We start from the raw sequence: 19039 nt of genomic DNA on the forward strand, positions 1-19039 counted from the left end.
AAGGTTGCCCCCAATAGTGCATAATCGATATACATAAAAAAAAAAACTTTATCATGCTTAATGAAATTATATTTTATCATTAATTATTGACTCTATGCACTTTATTTACTACTATTCACAAACATAATAGATTAAGAACATATAATATGCTTTATCGCGCTCGAGGATTAGAAATAAAAGTTGACTATGATGTTTTGAGATTTATTGACTTCTTAACAAAAATAATATTTTATTTTCTGAAAGAGTTTTTCATGATTAATAGAGCAATTTGATGTAAATTCGAGTGGAATTCACAAGACGACGATGATCTCTCCATCCATCCATAGATATAAATACATACCAAAGACCCATTTGGTCATAAATTTTGGTTGTTTATTTTATAACAAAACATTGAAAATATTATGGAATATAATTAGTTTTTTTCCTCAGTTCTCGAAAATTGGTTTAAGATAATTTTTAAGTGAATTTTTTTCTTTCACTTACGAAACTTCAAATAAAATACATATCTAAACAGAACTTCAACTTCCAAAAATTATTCTTCAACATTACTTCAATTTTTTTTCAACTTTCCACCAAATATATGTACAAATACTAGCTGAATTTATCTTCTTTCAATAGAAGGGTTCTGTATAAAGTATAAACTATGTTGGGATTCACAAGAGCATGATAAAATATATATTATAGTTATGTATTTGTTCTGAAAAATTATTTAAATATCTAAATTTAGCGACCTTTTATCTCCCTATATCTTATGTATCAAATGTATTTACGAAAATTTATTTTGTAAATTCATTGATACAAGTGCACATAATACAGAGGAATTGACTAGTTCTTAAATATAAAAAGGAATTTCAATGAATTAATATAGTGACCAAGGTATTATAGATTTAATTTTATTTGAAGCTTTCTAAAAAGAAAAAAACGAGACAGAAAGTTGAATGAGTCGCTCATCCAACCAATAAGAAGGCCTCTTATCGCAACTGCCAGCTAACAGTAGGGATTACATCAGACCACGTCAAGTGGGACCCTCTCCCTCCCTAATCGAACGGCGTATATTTTGCTCCGTAAATCATCTTAGGGCTTTGGCTTTGCTTACACACACAAAATCCCAAAACCCAAATTTTTACTTCTATTAAGGCAAAAAAAACCTTCCCAATTTATTCTTCTTCTGCAATTTTGCAGTTTAAAGCTGCCCCTATATCTTTTTCTCCTCCCTCTTTCTTCCTATTCCGGCCTTGCCGGCGGCGATCCCTTCGTTTTCCGTCGGATCTCCGACTTATCCACCTTCCCTCTCCTCTCTTTATCATCTATCCAGAAAAAAAAAAGAAAAAAAGCTAAAAAGAAAATCTATTGGAAAAAAATCAAAATTTTCTAGGGTTTCAGTATCTTCTATCTCAAAATTCTCAATCTCATCGAGTTTGATTGATATCGGCCTTTTATTTATATGAGATTTTGTATCTGCGAATAAAAAGAGGAGAGGGAAGTTAGAAAAAAAAACAAAAAAATCGGAAAAAAGTTTGAAAAAGAAAATTATCTTTATTATTTTCGTTTTTCGTTTTTTTGTGTTGAATTGAGATGGCACAGGTTCAGGTGCAGCAGCAGCAGCCACAGGGTGGTGTGAATAATGCTGGTGGTGTGAACAACCAGTTTGTTACGTCACTGTACGTGGGTGACCTTGATGTCAATGTGACCGATTCGCAGCTTTATGATCTGTTCAATCAGCTGGGGCAAGTTGTTTCGGTTCGGGTTTGCAGGGACTTGACTAGCCAACGGTCGCTCGGTTATGGTTACGTCAATTATGGGAACCCTCAAGATGGTTCGTATGTTTGACTTAGCTTTGTTGTGTGTTCCATAGCTTTGTTTAGCCACATGAACGATTAAGATTCATATAGCTGACTCCAATTAGCTTGGCATTGATGCATAATTGTTATTTTTGCTGGTTTTTGGGGTTCCTTGTATTTGAAATTGTTTGAACTAGAAATCGCTATTACGAATTGTTTGATGGCATGCATAACTTCAGGAAATGTTGTGAGTTGTGAGTGGAAAGTGTAAAGCAATGTGTTTTCGTGAATTTCTTTAAAGTTTTTTGTTGAGGTGTCTATTGCTCATGCGATTTTTATTGTTAAGTGTTTTGTGGTCCAGATGATCTAAGTTCCGAATTGCTTTGCAATCTGTTATATTGTGAGGGAGAAAGATGGTCTTTATTTGGGTGGGTGGGTGGGGTGGGGGTGGGAGGTAGGTGAGGGGGTGTGTTGGTCCCTTTTTTTTCGTGTTTAAAAGTAACTTTCTAGATGTATCAACTTCCAGCCACTTTGATAAGAAAATGTCATATGCTAGCCTGGACACCACCGTCATAAAAAAGAAGAAAATGTATTCTTTTATGTGCGCATTGCTTTTTAGAAAACTATTTGGAAAAATAAGCTGCTGATTATCCTATTGTACTGCAACTGGAATTGTTCTGCCCATGGTGGCTCCTGCTTTGGCTTAGCAGCTTATAATATGTCAGGCGACAAAGCAACTTAGTCAGACAAAAGCAAAAGTTACAACAGGCTGGATATTTGGTATTTTCAACTATAAGATGAGGTTGTCTCCATTTGAACTATAAGTCACGGCTTCGAGCCATGGGAGCAACCACTAATGCTTGCATTAGGGTAGGCTGTCTATATCACACCCCGTGAGATCCTGCCCTTCCTCGGACCCTGGTTGAACGCAGAATGCTTGGTGCACCGGGCTGCCCTATCTATAAGATGAAATTGCAAATCTTGGATATTCAATTTCCTGTAGACTTTGAGCTCTTTTCTTATTCGAGCGCAATGAGATTAATTTTCAGTTTGACTGGACACCTACTTTTGCATGCATTGATGCGTGCCTGAGTCCCCGACTGCATGGTTCTGAATTGCATCTGTTGATATCCGTGGTGTGGGGGCTAGTTTGTGCGCTTATTATGCTATCATGTCAACCATAATTTTCCAAGTGGAATGTAGTGCAACTTTAACTACTAAATCGTTTTCTTATAGTATTTTGCCTGTACATATACTAGTCATCAATTTTTTCATGTCCAAAGCGCTACACAATGTTAATCAGCATCACAAATAGCGACAAAAAGAAGACGACCATTACCAATAACAATAAAGAACGACAACATGCTCTTAGCAAGTTATCCGTCTCTTTTTCTTTTATTTTTTTACTTTGTTTCTTCGACTATTTTATTATATTTTTTCTTTGGGGCCTCATCAACAGTTCAATTATCTTATTTGTAACAGCTGCAAGGGCGTTGGAAGTGCTGAACTTTACTCCTCTCCATGGAAAGCCAATCAGGATAATGTACTCAAATCGAGACCCAACTATACGAAGAAGTGGCAATGGGAACATATTTATTAAGGTCACTTTGTTGAATTTATAGAGAGTTTTTTCTTGTTTCATGGATTGGTCAACTTATTTATATAGCTTCAAAAGCTTGCTTGCATATTCTCAAGTCTCAACCTACTTTTTTTTGCCTTATGTTTTGCAGAATTTGGACAAGGCAATTGACCACAAAGCATTACATGATACATTTTCTGCATTTGGAAACATTCTCTCTTGTAAGGTAGCTGTGGATTCATCTGGTCAGTCCAAGGGCTATGGGTTTGTGCAGTATGACAGCGATGAAGCTGCCCAAAAAGCTATTGAGAAACTGAATGGTATGCTGCTGAATGATAAGCAAGTATATGTAGGACCCTTCGTTCGTAAGCAAGAAAGAGATATGGCTGTGGATAAGACAAGATTTACCAATGTCTTTGTGAAGAATTTATCTGAATCAACGTTAGAGGAAGAGCTCAGGAAAATCTTTGGTGAATTTGGTACTATTACTAGCGTTGCAGTTATGAAGGATGAAGATGGAAAATCCAGGTGCTTTGGATTTGTCAACTTTGAGAATGCTGAAGATGCTGCTAGAGCTGTTGAAGCTCTGAATGTTACAAATTGGATAACAAAGATTGGTTTGTAGGAAGAGCTCAGAAGAAATCAGAGAGGGAAATGGAATTAAAACATCGGTTTGAGCAAAGTGCCAAGGAGGCGGTTGACAAATCACAAGGTTTAAATCTATACATAAAAAATTTAGATGACAGCATTAGTGATGACAAGCTTAAGGAATTGTTCTCTCCGTATGGCACAATCACTTCATGCAAGGTAAGCTGCATTCTTTGTCTTTCAAAAATTTATATAAGCCTCCAATTCTGATATATGCAATGTGATTGGAAGTGTGGTTGTTTTTTGATGTTTGCTGCTATACAGGTTATGAGAGATCCTAGTGGGGTAAGCAAAGGATCAGGATTTGTTGCATTCTCAACCCCTGAAGAGGCTTCAAGAGCGGTGTGTTCCTTAACCATTCTAATACAGTTAGTAAAAGTCAACTGAACATGGACAGGATAGAGTTTGAACTTTTAACTGTTCTCCTTCACAGCTCTCGGAGATGAATGGAAAGATGGTTGTTAGCAAACCTCTGTATGTTGCCCTTGCGCAACGCAAGGAAGAGAGAAGAGCAAGGTTACAGGTATTTTTATTTATCTTTTTTTTGGGCTTAAACAATTGAAAAATTGTGCTTTTTGTCTCTATTTAATGCGATCTCCTTTTTGAATTTCTTTGTTATCCAATTTTGACTTATTGGCTTTGGCACTTCTGATTTAATTAGTAACCAAATCTTTTACCATCTTAAAGATTTGTACTCCTATTTGTTTATAATTCATTGAGTTTCTTTTGAGTCTTTCGAAACTGACCTAACAATACCAAATAAAAAAGAGAAAGCCTTTAGTTGGTTGTTACAACTGCTGATTTTTCTAGAAAAAATGTGTGATGAAGGTTGGATGAAAGAGCAGTTGGCGGAGGAGAGGGTTGGGGAGTTGAATTGAGATAGCTGGGTGCCAGGACATTGAGGGATCTTTTGGATATATGCTCCGCTCCACACTTGCTAGATATATTGATTAGGAGGCATTTACTAACTTATCTCCTAGTTACTAAATCCTTTACATGATGATACTAATACATAGTTTTATGTTTCATTTGTTTTAAATTGCAGGCTCAGTTTTCTCAGATGCGTCCAATTGCAATGGCATCTTCAGTTGCTCCTCGAATGCCGATGTACCCTCCTGGCGGTCATGGTCTTGGTCAACAAATATTCTATGGCCAGCCACAACCAGCTATGCTTCCCCCACAAGTAATAAATCGTCGTGTATATTCCGTTTTAATGCTCTCTTGACTTAGTACTGTTTGAAACTTAGGGATTCTCATTTTCTGTTATTAGGGGTTGCTTGGTAGGAGGTATTAGAAAAAACAATGCAAGCTTTAACATTGTGCATTTTTTCAACCTATGTATAACTAATATTTGTATTACTAAACAATGCAAGCATTAACATTGTTCATTTTTTCAACCTATGTATAACTAATAACTAATATTTGTATTAATTATACATCCTATTTGGTATTATCCTATGTATAACTAATACACAACAAACCATGGTATTAGCAATGCAAAGGTTTTTAATACTTGCATAAGCATGGTTAAAGACATAATTTCCCCTCAAATCCCTTAAAGTATACAAAGTTAAAGAATGTGGAGGGTATTTTTGTAAACAACTACTTTTTTAAGAAATTATGCAATGCTTTAATATACCCAACCAAACAGTGGATAAGCAATAATCTCAGCATTACTAGTACCAGCATTGCTAATACACCCTATCCAACACTATTTTTATACTTCCTACCGAACAACCGCTTAGTTTCTTACTTTGACAAGTGGTTTTCAATATTTTGCCAACTGACTAGTAGTCTCAAAAGGTATATGTCCTGGATTGTCTTTTTTGTGGAGTTGGTATCTTGTGCGATGGATGTGGTTGGAAATTTTTCCGAAACACAGGCAAAACATATTTTTTGATATGTGGGTTATGCCGATACTTGATCCTTTACTCTGCTGATGTTGTCTGTGCCTCCAATGAAATAGTCATAGTTGTTAGATACAGAGATCAGTGACCTTGCAATCTATTCTTCCCGACATTGTTTGGATATTGTCTGGGATCTTCTTCCCCGGATGTTTATTTAGCCTTTCAAGTCAGATGGCTTTACAGTTGTAATGTGAGTAGGAGGCTTATTAGGCAGAGAATTATTGATGAGTTGCTGATGCCTGGTCCTGTAGTAATTATAACTCAATATTTTGGAAGGTAATCTGACAAGAGTAGAGGAGGGAGGGAAATATAAAGAGTGAAAGAACATTTCAAAAGAAGATATAGAGTAAAAGAAACTCCTACAGTTCTAGTGTGTCACTTAATTTTTCTGCAGTCAAATTGCATTTATATATTGCCTTCTTTGAATTATAGTGGATCCATATTGGCTGACTGGAACTCTTTATCGAACTAATTTTGGATTGAGGCATCGCTGATAGAATTTAATGGTGCCCATCTACTTTTCTTTACTTGTCAGGCTGGTTTTGGATATCAGCAGCAACTTGTACCTGGAATGAGGCCTGGTGGGGGACCCATGCCTAATTTCTTTATGCCCATGGTTCAGCAAGGGCAGCAAGGTCAACGTCCCGGAGGCCGACGCGGAGGTGCTGTTCCACTGCAGCAGGGACAGCAGCCAGTTCCATTGATGCAGCAACAGGTTTGTGGCAAGTTTTGCTGTCTCTCTGTGCGATGTGTTTATAGAAGTGCTCAAAGTTTGCTTTCATGGCAGATGTTTCCTAGGGGGCGTGGATATCGGTATCCTCCAGGACGTGGCCTCCCCGATGTAGCTTTTCCTGGTGTAGGTGGTGGCATGTTCTCTATCCCATATGATATGGGTGGCATGCCTGTGCGTGATGCAGGAATTGTTCAACCTATTCCAGTAGGGGCTTTGGCTACTGCTCTGGCTAATGCTTCTCCAACAGAGCAAAGGACGGTATGGTTCTTTCTTTATAGAAGCTAAAACCGATCCCCAAGAACATGAAAGTAATTGTCACTTCAGCTTTCCTCTTCTGGTTTCTGTTTCATCACCTGAAATATTAGCTTGATCTTCCCTCAAAAAGATGAAATCTGAAAAGAAGTTCTTGATCAGAATAAATTTTGAAAGGGGTAGGAAAACAGAGGTTCTATAGTTGGAATACTGAAGACCTTAAAGTTCACCTTTCAGCCCCTAGCTTTTGTGATATCTGAATTAATCTTTCCTATTAAACTGAAATAGTGTAAAGAGCTTGATAAATGTAAGTTAGCATGTCCATACAGTTTTAGTTCTACTTGAAGGTAGGTTTGGTTCCTATAAACTATGGGTCAGAAGGTATTATGCTGGTCTTTAATTTTTTCTTAAACGTTCTCCCTTTATCCTCCTTTGTTCACCTGAAGAGTATGAATTAGGAATTGGCAAAGTTCAACAATATCAGTAAACTGTCAAATGCATACTTAATACCAGATCATTCCAAATTTGATGAGAAATATTTAATTATTTTCAAAGCTCCAGCCTTTATTTTGACATATATTTACCCAAAAGCACGGCTAATTAATTCTACCATTCTCTCGAACTTTGATTTAAAGCTGACCCAATAGACAAAATGTGGTGGAGGGAGTATTATCTGATTGCTTATTGAGGACATGTATTTACAGCACTTCATGTTTGGATGACTGAATTGTCATTGAATTTTTTGAGATGTCCTGCTCTCGTACCTTTTTTTTGTTTAAAAAAATAAAGTCCTATAAAGCAAAAGGTGCCGCCAATTGTATGCAACTTTTCTTGGCACGACTAAGTACCAACATAACAACAGAGGTTGCAATGCTGACTGTGTGGATTATGCTTTAGTTTCCCCTTTGAACAATTTATATGGTTTGTCTGCAGATGCTAGGTGAAAACTTGTACCCCTTGGTCGAACAGCTGGAGCCAGAAACGGCTGCCAAGGTGACTGGCATGCTCTTGGAGATGGACCAGACTGAGGTATTGCACTTGCTTGAGTCGCCTGAAGCCCTGAAAGCCAAGGTTGCAGAGGCTATGGAAGTTCTGAGGAATGTTTCTCAGCAGCAGTCGAGCAATCCGACTGATCAGTTGGCTTCGTTGTCACTGAATGATGGTCTGGTTTCTTAAGTTCAAAAATATCTAATGCTCTTCACCGTCAAGTACTATTCATTTCTAGGGTGATTTCACTTTTGGATTTTCTTCACCTAGACAATCTCTTAGACTTCATTGCTTGACTAGCATGTTGTTGGGGTTGCATTTCGTTTCAGTTTGGAGTTTCTCAGACAACTGGTTTACCAGAACCTTTGCGCTGGTACTTTTATTTATGGCTTTTGACAACTTAGGATTATTTCTTTGGTTTGCTTTTTTGGTACATATGCTTGTGCGAGGTTTTCTCGCTTCTAAGCAGGCATCTTCATCAGATGCTTAGAGGGAGTTTTCTTTTTATTTTATTTATTACATGGGGATGCTAAGCTATTGATGACATTTGATCCTCCACCTACAATGTGGAGGGAAAGGTGCTGGTCAACTGAGCTGGCCTCTACCCCAATGCTTAGTGGGGGGGAGTGTTGGTAAACTTGAGAGCATGTTTTCCATCACCTGAATTTTCTGGTGGCTTTTCAGTTTAATTGCAGATGCAAGCTGAAAATTTAACCCTAACATTCTTTTGTATGTTATATTGAGGTATGGAAAAATAAAAAGAGGAAGATATCATAGCCCTTCCAAATCAAATTTGTGTAACGTTGCAATTCCTAGTTTGTTCCTATATTTGCTTGCGTTGCCTGCACAGCCAATACAGAAGACGATAGGAATAGTAATGAAGCTGAAGAAACGAAGAAGTCTAATAAACCGTATGAAGAAACATAGATATTATTATTTCTTTAGACAAAATGTGACGCCGACTTTTCGTTTGTGATGAATTGATAAATGGAGAGAAAAGGAAGGACGACATTCTGGTAAGACAGTTCTTATTGACACCTTTAAATAGTTACTGATAAAGATCTTTGAATTTATATTATCATTTCACCATATTTCTATTACCATTCTTCATAAGTTCTGATTAAATCTCGAGCGGTGTACATGCTAAACCTACTCCCTATGAAAGATTGAGGGGATGTAAAAGAAAAAGGGCGCTGTTGTTTCAAAACGAGTTTTTCCCATTTCAATCCCACAAAAAATAGCCTTGTCATCTCATCTCAAGCCGCCCAAATAAAAAAAATCCTATTTTACGTTTCAGAAATACTCCAGTCTCCAGCACCTCCTTGCCTTCCCTTCCCTACCATAAAACAACAGGAAAATAATGTCATTACCATCTCCCTTATATTCACCCTTCTCAAATATGGCAGGATTCTGTTGTTTGCAAATACCTGCTCATATGATAATGCTTCTTTGCTTCACTGTCAAATTCTCAGAGTTCCATCGTATTGTTCTAGAGAATCGCTTCCTGTTGAATGACAACTGCCTTCTCTAAGTAAGAACGATTAACTCTGGACAGTACCGGAAGACAGATCACCTATTCACCTGTTTCCTCTTACATTTACATTTTACAAATGATAAATTAGAAAGGACTAATATTCTTTGCCTTTCCTTCTTTTGCGTACAATGGAAAAGAGAAACAAAAGGACTAAACAAACTAGAACTTTTTGAAAAATTGATCACTAATTATATCAATTCCGAGTAAGAGTACACATATTCACAAGTAGTAAATATTACCATAGAGAAACTGCTCAAAACTATTCCAAGTTGGTTTCTCTATTGTCGAAAGGCAGAATTATAATCCATCCGCAATTTTGCTCAGCCTCCTCTGACCCCACTTCCACAACTTTATTCAGCAGCTGAAGGATCAAGATTGGTGATACACACTTTAAGCATCTTGGGTAACGCCATGCCTGTGTCTTAGTCCTACATCAGCAACCTCTTGGACATCCCCATTCACTATAGGGATCTCTCCCTCTCTGGACAACTCTACTTCATTTTGCCTCCGCTCTACCTCTTCCCCAAAATTATGAAGTCTACGGCCAATCAAATAACGGTCATCACGTATAGAATTGTGGAGATTGGTGAACCATACGTGGAAACGCTTAGCACAGAAACATAACAGACTGAAGCCAAGGCAGCCAAGCCAAGCAAATCGGTAAACGGCAGAGTTGACAAGCAAGGGGTAACCAAATATTGGGAATACACCCTTGGCTAAAACATATGGAACACACAATGCCGTAAGCAGCTTCATGATAATAGGAAGGACAATCTCCCGAAGCACCCAAAAGCCTTGCAACCTAGAGAAACCGTTTTCCCTCACCCTCTCAAATTTCAGGCGCCAGCTCTCATCCACCAGTGGCATCATATGATCTAGCATAACCTGCTTTGCGGAAATCAAGTCAAACAATTAGTAAGGTATATAAAATGCTAATGTGAAGGTAACTATCATGTGCAGTTACACAAAGAAGGGGATACTAGTCGCCAAACGACTTATCCTCATTAGTGAACCGTCTTTGCATGGAATGTTAAAAATGGCTACTAGAAATACTAAATATTCTGGTTATTGCTTCAATTCAACCAGGGATATGATTTTTTTCAAATGGCTGCAGCGTCAAGATCTAGATTTTCCTGAACAAGCTCAACCAGTTCACAGTTTAAAGTTCAGTATGGAATAACAGGTTCAAGAGGACTATTTGTTGTATTTACGAATTGCTTTTTTTTCTTTATTGAATTGATCCCACCAGAGCAAAATTCAGTTGATCGATACATGTACATAAGCCTAGCTGGTCAATATCAGAATCTGACAAATCGAACCAAACCAGTTTACTAATGGATGCCCTAATATGGTACAAAAGTTTGCTTTAGCAAAATGATCCAATCAAAGGAATAATTGGAACAATGGAATCGAACTGCACTTACACTTGGCACCTATCGTACTGATAAACGGCTTGTCTCGCGTGACCTCTTAAATTCTTAAAATAGGACTCAACAGTATGAATATGTAAAATACAGGAGTTGATTAAACAAAGTGAAAACTGAAATCCTGCTCTCTACAGTGAAAATTTTGCTCCCAAATGAGCAATATGCTGAAATTATAGGGGGGGAAGAGGAACAAATCAAACCATAAACTAATGGGTAAAGTTTGCTTTAGCTAATGATCCAATCAGAAGAATAACTGGAACAAGGGTATTGAGCTGCACTTCCACTTGATACCTATCGTGATGACAAACGTCTCATCTCGCCATGAACTTCTCTTGAATTTTCAAAAAAGGACTCAATCATATGGATTTGTAAAATACAGGATTGGATTAAACAAAGTGAAAACTCAAAAATCCTGCTCTATAGTGAAAATATTGCTCCCAAATGAACAATATGCAGAAATTATAGGGGGAACAAGAGCAAATCAAACCATAAACTAATGGCTCCCCCACCCCCAACCCCCCCACCCCTCCCCCAAAAAAAAAAAACTTCTGAAGTGGTTACAAGATACCACAAAAAAGGTAAAGGACATGCTCCAGGACAAATGCGTGTAACACCAAAGATTCAGATTCAGTTAGGAATTAAGAACAAAGATTCAAGCCCTGCCTATCAACTAGTGTAGATAAACATGTAAAACCAAAAGCTCATAATGCAACTAGAGTAGATAAACTATATGACACTTACCAGCCTGGTCCAGATCTTTAGAAAGATTAGTCCTAAAGCCCAATCCTGATAAAGAAGGAAGACCGGGCTTTCGTCAATGGGAACTCGCATTGGCACAATGACCAGAAGTTCAAAAAGCAGCCCAATTAACACAGGGATAATAAGAATCTGGAAACAGAACCAGCAAAACAATTAACATTATGAAAAAAGAATTCAGGATGCAAGTATTGAACCAAAATGAAAGGTGTCATACCCATATTGACAACAGTGCAGAACTCTTCAGAACAATGACGCACCATTTCCAAATTTGGTTCATCAAAACTGTAACCCTCCTAGTCCTAATTTGATCAATTGAGTACCTCACTCCAGCAATCGCTGTCCAGATGGCATAACTTCCAATTACAAATGCATACAAATCTGAAAAGTCAAAACAACAAAAGGGTCAGCATTTTCATTGTCCAGGTGAAGAGCAGAAACCAACTTGGACTTGATTGAAAGCAATACCATTGCACTTGATTCCATGTGTTATTGGAAGCAGCGGGAGGGAATTGAAGAGCGCACGTCCAAGTGAAATCGGTACAATTATGAGGGCAGAATTAAAGAGGAGGAGAGTCATCCAAGCCACTACCAACAACAGCACGATACGGAGCACAAAGGCGTACCTGCTAAAGAATGTTCCAAACATCATAAGACTCTTGCTAAAAGTTTTTTTGAGGAATTTAGACAGAGTATCACTATTTATGACTTAAATCACTTGATGCTACAGAAACTAGCAACACGAGCTATGATTGAACGTAATAAGCAGTGTAACACAATTTCGTCCAACAAAACAAAACTAACAAGCAAAAGGAAGTTGATCACATATGGGAGTCCAGATGAAAAAATGAAGAACAAAAGGAAGGCCCTAAAGATCAAACATTTTTGTTTAGAAAAACCACCCTAGCCCTGACAAATATCATGACCCAAAAAGGAAAACTATTTACCTACTCCAGGGATAAAAAATGTGTGTGACCTTCCCAAATAGAATGAATATGACAATCATGTAGGAAAAAACCCAAACATAAGAAACAGTGAACAAACAGGAGACTTAATCACACCACCATGATTTATGCTTAAATAATGAGTCTAGATACCACAATAATCCCTTTGTGGAACTGATTGCACAGTCTACACAAAAGTGACTAGCTAGCTAAATACCAGTATACCACAGTCCACAACAAACACTAGTCTATATACAATTGCCAAATGTACTCTGAAGATTGCCGTTAATGAAGCTCACCTCGGAGTGTTTTTTATTTGATTTGCATCACATTTGGAAAGAGGCTAGTTAATACTCCGCTTCACTTCCAATCTATATGACATCTTTTCTGATTTGTGAAGCCAAAATGTTTGACACTGTTACCTGATAATACTATTTATTCTATACAACTTTCAGAGTTTTTAAGAATTCGAAGTTCAGTTCACTATGCACATATTAAACTTTAAAGTGATGTTTTACCAATCAACCTAACAACCATCCTTTCAATATTTTCTACTACAATACTAGGAATATTTGTCCAATCAGACATTAAATGAGACAGAAGAAAGAGGACACTCATAGAAAAATAAAAAAGAGCCTGATGTTCATTATCTCTTGAAGCAAGCCTGCACTAAATGGCTTTAAACATACTAGTGAAGTGACTCAATTTGCCAACATAAGAAATGTTTAATATGTTCATTGTCCAATAAAAACAGGATTAGTTATTGTGGAGCATAGTTTAACTTACTCGGTATCCGCTTGTTCGTCAGTGTCATAGTCTTCCACAAAGTTGGTATTAGCTGCTGCATGCCTAGCTCTGTTATCAGGAGCAAACCCTGCCAAGGCTCGATCTGGTACACCATGCACGGCTTGAAACCACTCCACCCTTCCTTGGTCGCCATTCCCATTCTCTTGTCCACCATTATCCTCAGGTCGGGGAAGTAAGAAATCAGTAAGACCAAGAGCCCAGCCCACTGCAGTAAACCAATAGCGGAGCAGAGACTTGATTGTTGTACGCAGCTTAAAATGCTCAATTGCAAAGGGAATACAGATTTGGAAGAGAAGCATGTCGGCAGGTATTTCAGTAAATGGATCAGATACACTGCGAAGAGAATAACAGTTTTGTAAGTTCACAAAAGGGATGAAAGCTCAAAGCTCGAATTCACATATCACATAAATATTGAAACCAAAATCAATTGGGATAGACAGGAAACAATCTTACGAGATATCTAGTGGGAAAATGGATGGAGCCATTTGCATGGCAAGTTTGACAGGCAGATACACGAGCATCACTATTAAGCTTCCATAGACTGCAACTGACAAAAGAACTCGACGAGCATGCTTATGTACAGGATCATCGATCAAATCCCGGAATGGGTTGTAATTGGGGTCTGCCGGATCTCGAAGAAAGTAAAGCACTCCATTACGCAGGACCTATAAAAAGAGTGAGGATAATTAATAAAAGGAAATAATTAGAGATAGAGATGGGCTGGAGACACAGTAAGTCTAATTGGAAATTTACCCCTCGAAGAAGGCTAACAAAGATACTTATTTGTAGCATGTAAACAATCCCTACAACCCAATGAACTAATGAGCTTGCCAATGGAGATACTGAAAAGAATTCCACTCTTTGTGTGATCGACTTCCCAAACATTCTAATGGTGCAAACATCCAGCCACCATCCGCACATCAAAGGGAAAACCCCAAGTTCAATGACAAGGAGGAAAGCAACCTTAATCATAGTCATCAGATGCCTCATAGCTGCTACAAATTGTCTAAAGAGAGAGGGAATGGTTTCTGCAATGGAAGCAATACCATAGAATCTCCCCAACGTCAAAGGCTCTCCCCTGGTGTATCGGATTAAAGCAACTATCCCGAGGTAAAAGAAGACCAGAGAAAATATAAACATGTAGCCAACGGCAAGAGTTGTAACATCAGAAAGCCGGGATGTTCCAACAGCTGACCCTTTCAAAAGATCAGCAGACACTGTTGTACTGAGGTTGTTTGCCGCCTCACTCAATCCAGTGGCATTTGCTGTTATCATTTCTGTGGCTTGACCAAGCAAACTGCTCTCTTCGTTAGCAGGAGTTAAGTTTGCAACAGCAGTCCACGCACTATCCAGAGTAATATTGGCCAAGGAAAGTGCTGTTTCAGCTAGTGGCATAACAGTGGACAATACTGGATTGCTCGCAGAGGACAAAAGCCAAGACAAATAATAGAGTATAATTCGTCCTAATGAAAAGGGAACAAAGATCACCACTCCAAGAAATATCATATTACTCGCAAGAACCTGCACAGAACAAGGAAAATCATCACATATCAGTTAATTACTCATGTTCTGCTTGCAGACATGAGAATGTGGTCTTTTGCAGAACGAGAGCTTAGAGAGTTAAATCATTATCATAGAGACAAATATTCACCAATCCGGTAAGAGTATACTTAATGACTGCAGTTTTTCAGTTATCACAGTAGAAAAGAAAGGCCAAGCATGTGAAAGGTGGCAAGTGAGAACAAGAACATACAGTAAATGCATTTTCAACGAGATGGAACACAGGACCCTGCATGCCAACAAGCTCATCAAAAGGGACATCCTCTGCCCCATCAGCATCATCCAAACCATCAAACATCTGTTCGACATGAGCTTCAAGCCTTGCTGCCTGCATCTCCCAACGGGCCGCAACATTTTCTGCATTTCTCCGGATTATCTGGCCAGCTCCAGCAATCCCCTGTGCACCATTAGCATCTTCCCCATTTCCATCAGCAAAATTTCCGTTAGCTGGAACAGCAGGTCTTCTTGGAGCACGGGCAGCATTTCTGTCCCCATCGTCTTCCCTGTCAGCTTCCTGTCCCCCAAGTTCGCGCAAATGCCTGAAGTAATCCCTTAATGAAGTTGCCCCAAGAAAGATGAAAACAATGCTAGCAGAGAGCAGAAACCCATGGAGACAGTCGGTAAGAATAATGGTTGTGGATAAGTGACCCAAAAAGAGTCTCTGAGCTTCTCCAAAACTTCTAACAAAAGCCAACCGCCATATCCAGAATGTAATAAAAGGTATTATGATGAGCCATACAGAAAGCACAAAGCTAAGACGCAGGAAGAATTGCAGGACATGGCAGGCTTTCATTGCCATCCCAACCACAAACTCTTGAAAAGGGAGCCTAGCCGGAGCATTCTCAGCATAAACTGGCGAAAACGAGAATGCATGTTTGCATACCTACGTTAAAATAAAGGAAATTAGTCAGATTCCACCAATAGAGGGATGACCCTAGGAGAGAAAACAAGCAATCTTTCAATAGCTATGTGATGCAGTATCCAACCACAATCTTGTGTAGAATCATTTATGGTCAATTTTAAGTCTAAGTGATTTTCAGATCATACACACTTCGAGAAGTCAGAAAATTATATATTGCTCATATTCATTTAATAAGTATGACTATAAAATTCAAATCACAACTTTTAACGATGAGTACAAACAACAACACAACACTATGCGTCAGTCCAAAACTAGGTTGGCTATAAGAATCATCATTATCCATACCTTATCAAAAAAAAGAATCATCATTATCCATCTCACTCCATACAGACTCGAATCACCTCAATTTCCAATAATGTAGGGGTTATCTAATACTAGAAACTCTTTATATTTTCTATTTAACATACAAATTTCTAATAGACTGAAACAACTCCTACAACAACAACAACAACAACAACAACAACGACCCAGTATAATCCCACAAGACTGAAACAACTCCTACCAACACTAAATCTAATGTCTAATGTAAACATACCATCAACACTAAACCTTACACCCGATTAGTTGATATCGCCAATATGGATCTTTACGCTTCTATTATGTTGTATTTTCTTGCTAAATCTTACATACATCCCAAGAGATTGTAGGTTTTCTAATACTACTTCATTCCTGTGATTTTGGTCTATCTTGTCCCCTTTTAAATCCGTAAATCATCCTTGATTCACACCCTACGAACCGAAGGATATGGAAGTCTATATAGGACACGACTGTATGTTTGTTACTTACACATTCTGTCAGAGATGTGACCATGTGACCATTCCTGATCTTGTTTAATCTTGTATGCTTGTACATCATGTTAACTTCCGCATTTTTACAACACTTGGACCTTAAAATTCCATTATTCACTCCCATATAACATTATTGGTCTTATAACCATTTTACAGTAAGTAAACTCCAATCATATGACATTCCCATAACACTCCTACATTTCAATCATCTACGGTAATTCTATTGCTAAAATCTCATCTAGCATACTAGAGCAAATTAAATATCTAAATTGCCAACATATAGGCACCACAATTCCATCTAATCTGACCTCAATTTCATCTTTCTTATGTTGGCTAAACTTGCAGTCTACATATTCTATCACTTCCACCCTTATTCTCTAGAGTACTTCTCAGCGTTTCAAGTTTTTCATTGACACCCTCGCTAGTTTCATCAATAGACACAATGTCATTTGCAAATAGTATTCACCATGGGATCACATCTTGCAAACTATCTTTGGCTCATCCATAACTAGGATAAATAAGTATAGGCTCAATGCAGATCCTTGACATAAGCTCACGTTAATAAAAATCTAATATGTATCTTCTAACAATGTTTTTTTTGATAAGGGTATCTTCTAACAATGTTCTCTCACTTATGATAGCTCATCTTGCATATCATTTATGGTATTTTATAGTTGATATGACTTCATCTTCCTCAACAACCATCAAAAGATTTTTTTGACACTCAATCATACAATTTCATCACTCTTGTAGTGTGTCCCTAAATCAACCAACGCTATCACCTTTTAGAAACTTTCACATGACTCAAAAGTTCAATTTTATGAGCTAAGTTCAAACTCCTAAATCAAGGTCAATTCTACGAGATAGGTTCAAACTCCTAAATCAAGGCTCTATCACTCTTTAGAAAGTTTCATCACGACTTAGTTCAATTCTACGAGATAAGTACAAACTGATTGCAAGATTTTTTTTTTGAGGTGAAACTAATTGCAAGAATTTTAGTACTCGATTTTGAGACTATATTTGATAATAACATGTTTGACAGCCTGGCGCTCATATTAATAGCCTGGCATACAAACAATATTACAAACATTACTTACTGTATCTCAATAAAAGAACAATATTGCACCCTTAATATTATCCGTGACCAACCATTATATAAACTGGTCATATTCACGTACAAATGTAATTCTCGTTATGGTACTCCCCACCACTACCCCAGTTTCACCTTAGCATTATACCAGATGAGTGATGACTTCTAAAAGTATAATACATGAGTATTAGAATGTCCTAGTAGAATGATCCTACAACCCGATAAAGGGCAAGAAGATGTGGCTTTGTTTTGCAATAAAGGGGACAAGAAAAGCAAGTAAATTATAAGAAGTGCGTCAATAATGTGAAAATCCTATTGATACCTTGAAAAAGAAGAGAGATAAATCTACAAGTACGCAAAGAAGATTCCGAACACACCAACAAAATTAAATATTGAAAAGGAAATTGTGCGGATTAAGTGAAAGATCTAATAGTAGCTATAAGCAAGCCATTTTTTAAAAGGGTAGCTACCAAACCATGAATTACTAGTTATTACCCTATCAAAATTGAGCTTGCAAAGCTGCACTAAGAAGACCTTCCAAAACTGCTAAGAAATTTTTACTTTCAAATAAGCAAAACAATCCCTATACCGCACTAAATATTTAACTAAAAGCTTAAACCTTTTTAAGGAAATACCTAACAATCTTCAAATTGAATAACAAGAGAGCTTAATTTAACCTAAAAGAACAATTTTTTGCAAAAAAAAAAAAAAAAAAAAAAAACGAACCTCGCATTGGCGAGCGTTACTGTGATTAAGCCATTGAAGTAAGCAATCCTGGTGAACAAACTTTATGCTACCACTGCAAGCACAAGGATACCGCAGGGGATTATCGGCCTCGCCAGGGTTTCGACAGATCCGACAAACGTCCTCTTCTTCGTCGTCGTCATCATACCTGCTCGTAGCCACAGAATTCGAATCCTTACCAATCACCTGCGCCGGAGACAACGCAACTGAACCCGAGGAAGAAGACGGGGATGAAGACGAATTGATCGCATCAACGGAGGAGGAGCGCTCCGCCGGAGAAATTCCCTCGGCGCCGTTACTAGACGCCGGCACCGCCGTTGCGAACTCCATGAGCGAGTAATCTCCTTCGGTTTCCTAGGGTTTCTTTGAGATCGTGACGAATTAAAGGAACTGTGTTTGGTTTAAAAGAGGATGAAGGATCGTGGACGAAGGGAGAACGTCGGTTGTGTCTGATTACGGTTTTGTCCCTCGATATTTATATTTACGCGTCTGCTTATTTTTCTTTTGATTTTTGGTTGATGATAACGAGGATTTCGCATTTTACTAATATATAGAAGAGCGAGAGAAGCAGAAGGTCGTC

General features: G+C 37.9%; 1 protein-coding gene and 1 pseudogene across 3 annotated transcripts; one reads left to right on the forward strand and one right to left on the reverse strand.

The window, feature by feature from the left end:
• The first annotated feature begins 1124 nt into the window (after positions 1-1124).
• Positions 1125-8286, forward strand: LOC107830216 (polyadenylate-binding protein 2-like; annotated as a pseudogene). The gene is made up of 9 exons (XR_012693689.1): positions 1125-1816; positions 3264-3382; positions 3512-4167; positions 4273-4350; positions 4442-4531; positions 5054-5191; positions 6451-6630; positions 6703-6906; positions 7834-8286. The product of XR_012693689.1 is annotated as a polyadenylate-binding protein 2-like (transcript).
• Positions 8287-9442: 1156 nt separating this feature from the next.
• Positions 9443-18983, reverse strand: LOC107830203 (putative E3 ubiquitin ligase SUD1). Of its 2 annotated transcripts, none has more exons than XM_016657690.2 (9): positions 18442-18983; positions 15109-15798; positions 14109-14876; positions 13809-14020; positions 13335-13688; positions 12073-12233; positions 11822-11985; positions 11590-11736; positions 9443-10306 (listed from the first exon to the last, which is right to left on the reverse strand). In XM_016657690.2, exons 1-9 carry the CDS (start codon positions 18787-18789, stop codon positions 9812-9814), a joined length of 3339 nt encoding a protein of 1112 aa, XP_016513176.1. In that variant the 5' UTR covers positions 18790-18983; the 3' UTR covers positions 9443-9811. The 2 variants fall into 2 exon arrangements, with proteins under 2 accessions (XP_016513176.1, XP_016513180.1); XM_016657694.2 differs by having other exon boundaries at positions 12073-12230; positions 18442-18982.
• Between the last annotated feature and the right edge of the window lie 56 nt (positions 18984-19039).

The sequence above is a fragment of the Nicotiana tabacum genome, chromosome 7 (assembly GCF_000715075.1).
Source record: "Nicotiana tabacum cultivar K326 chromosome 7, ASM71507v2, whole genome shotgun sequence".
Lineage (NCBI taxonomy): Eukaryota > Viridiplantae > Streptophyta > Magnoliopsida > Solanales > Solanaceae > Nicotiana > Nicotiana tabacum.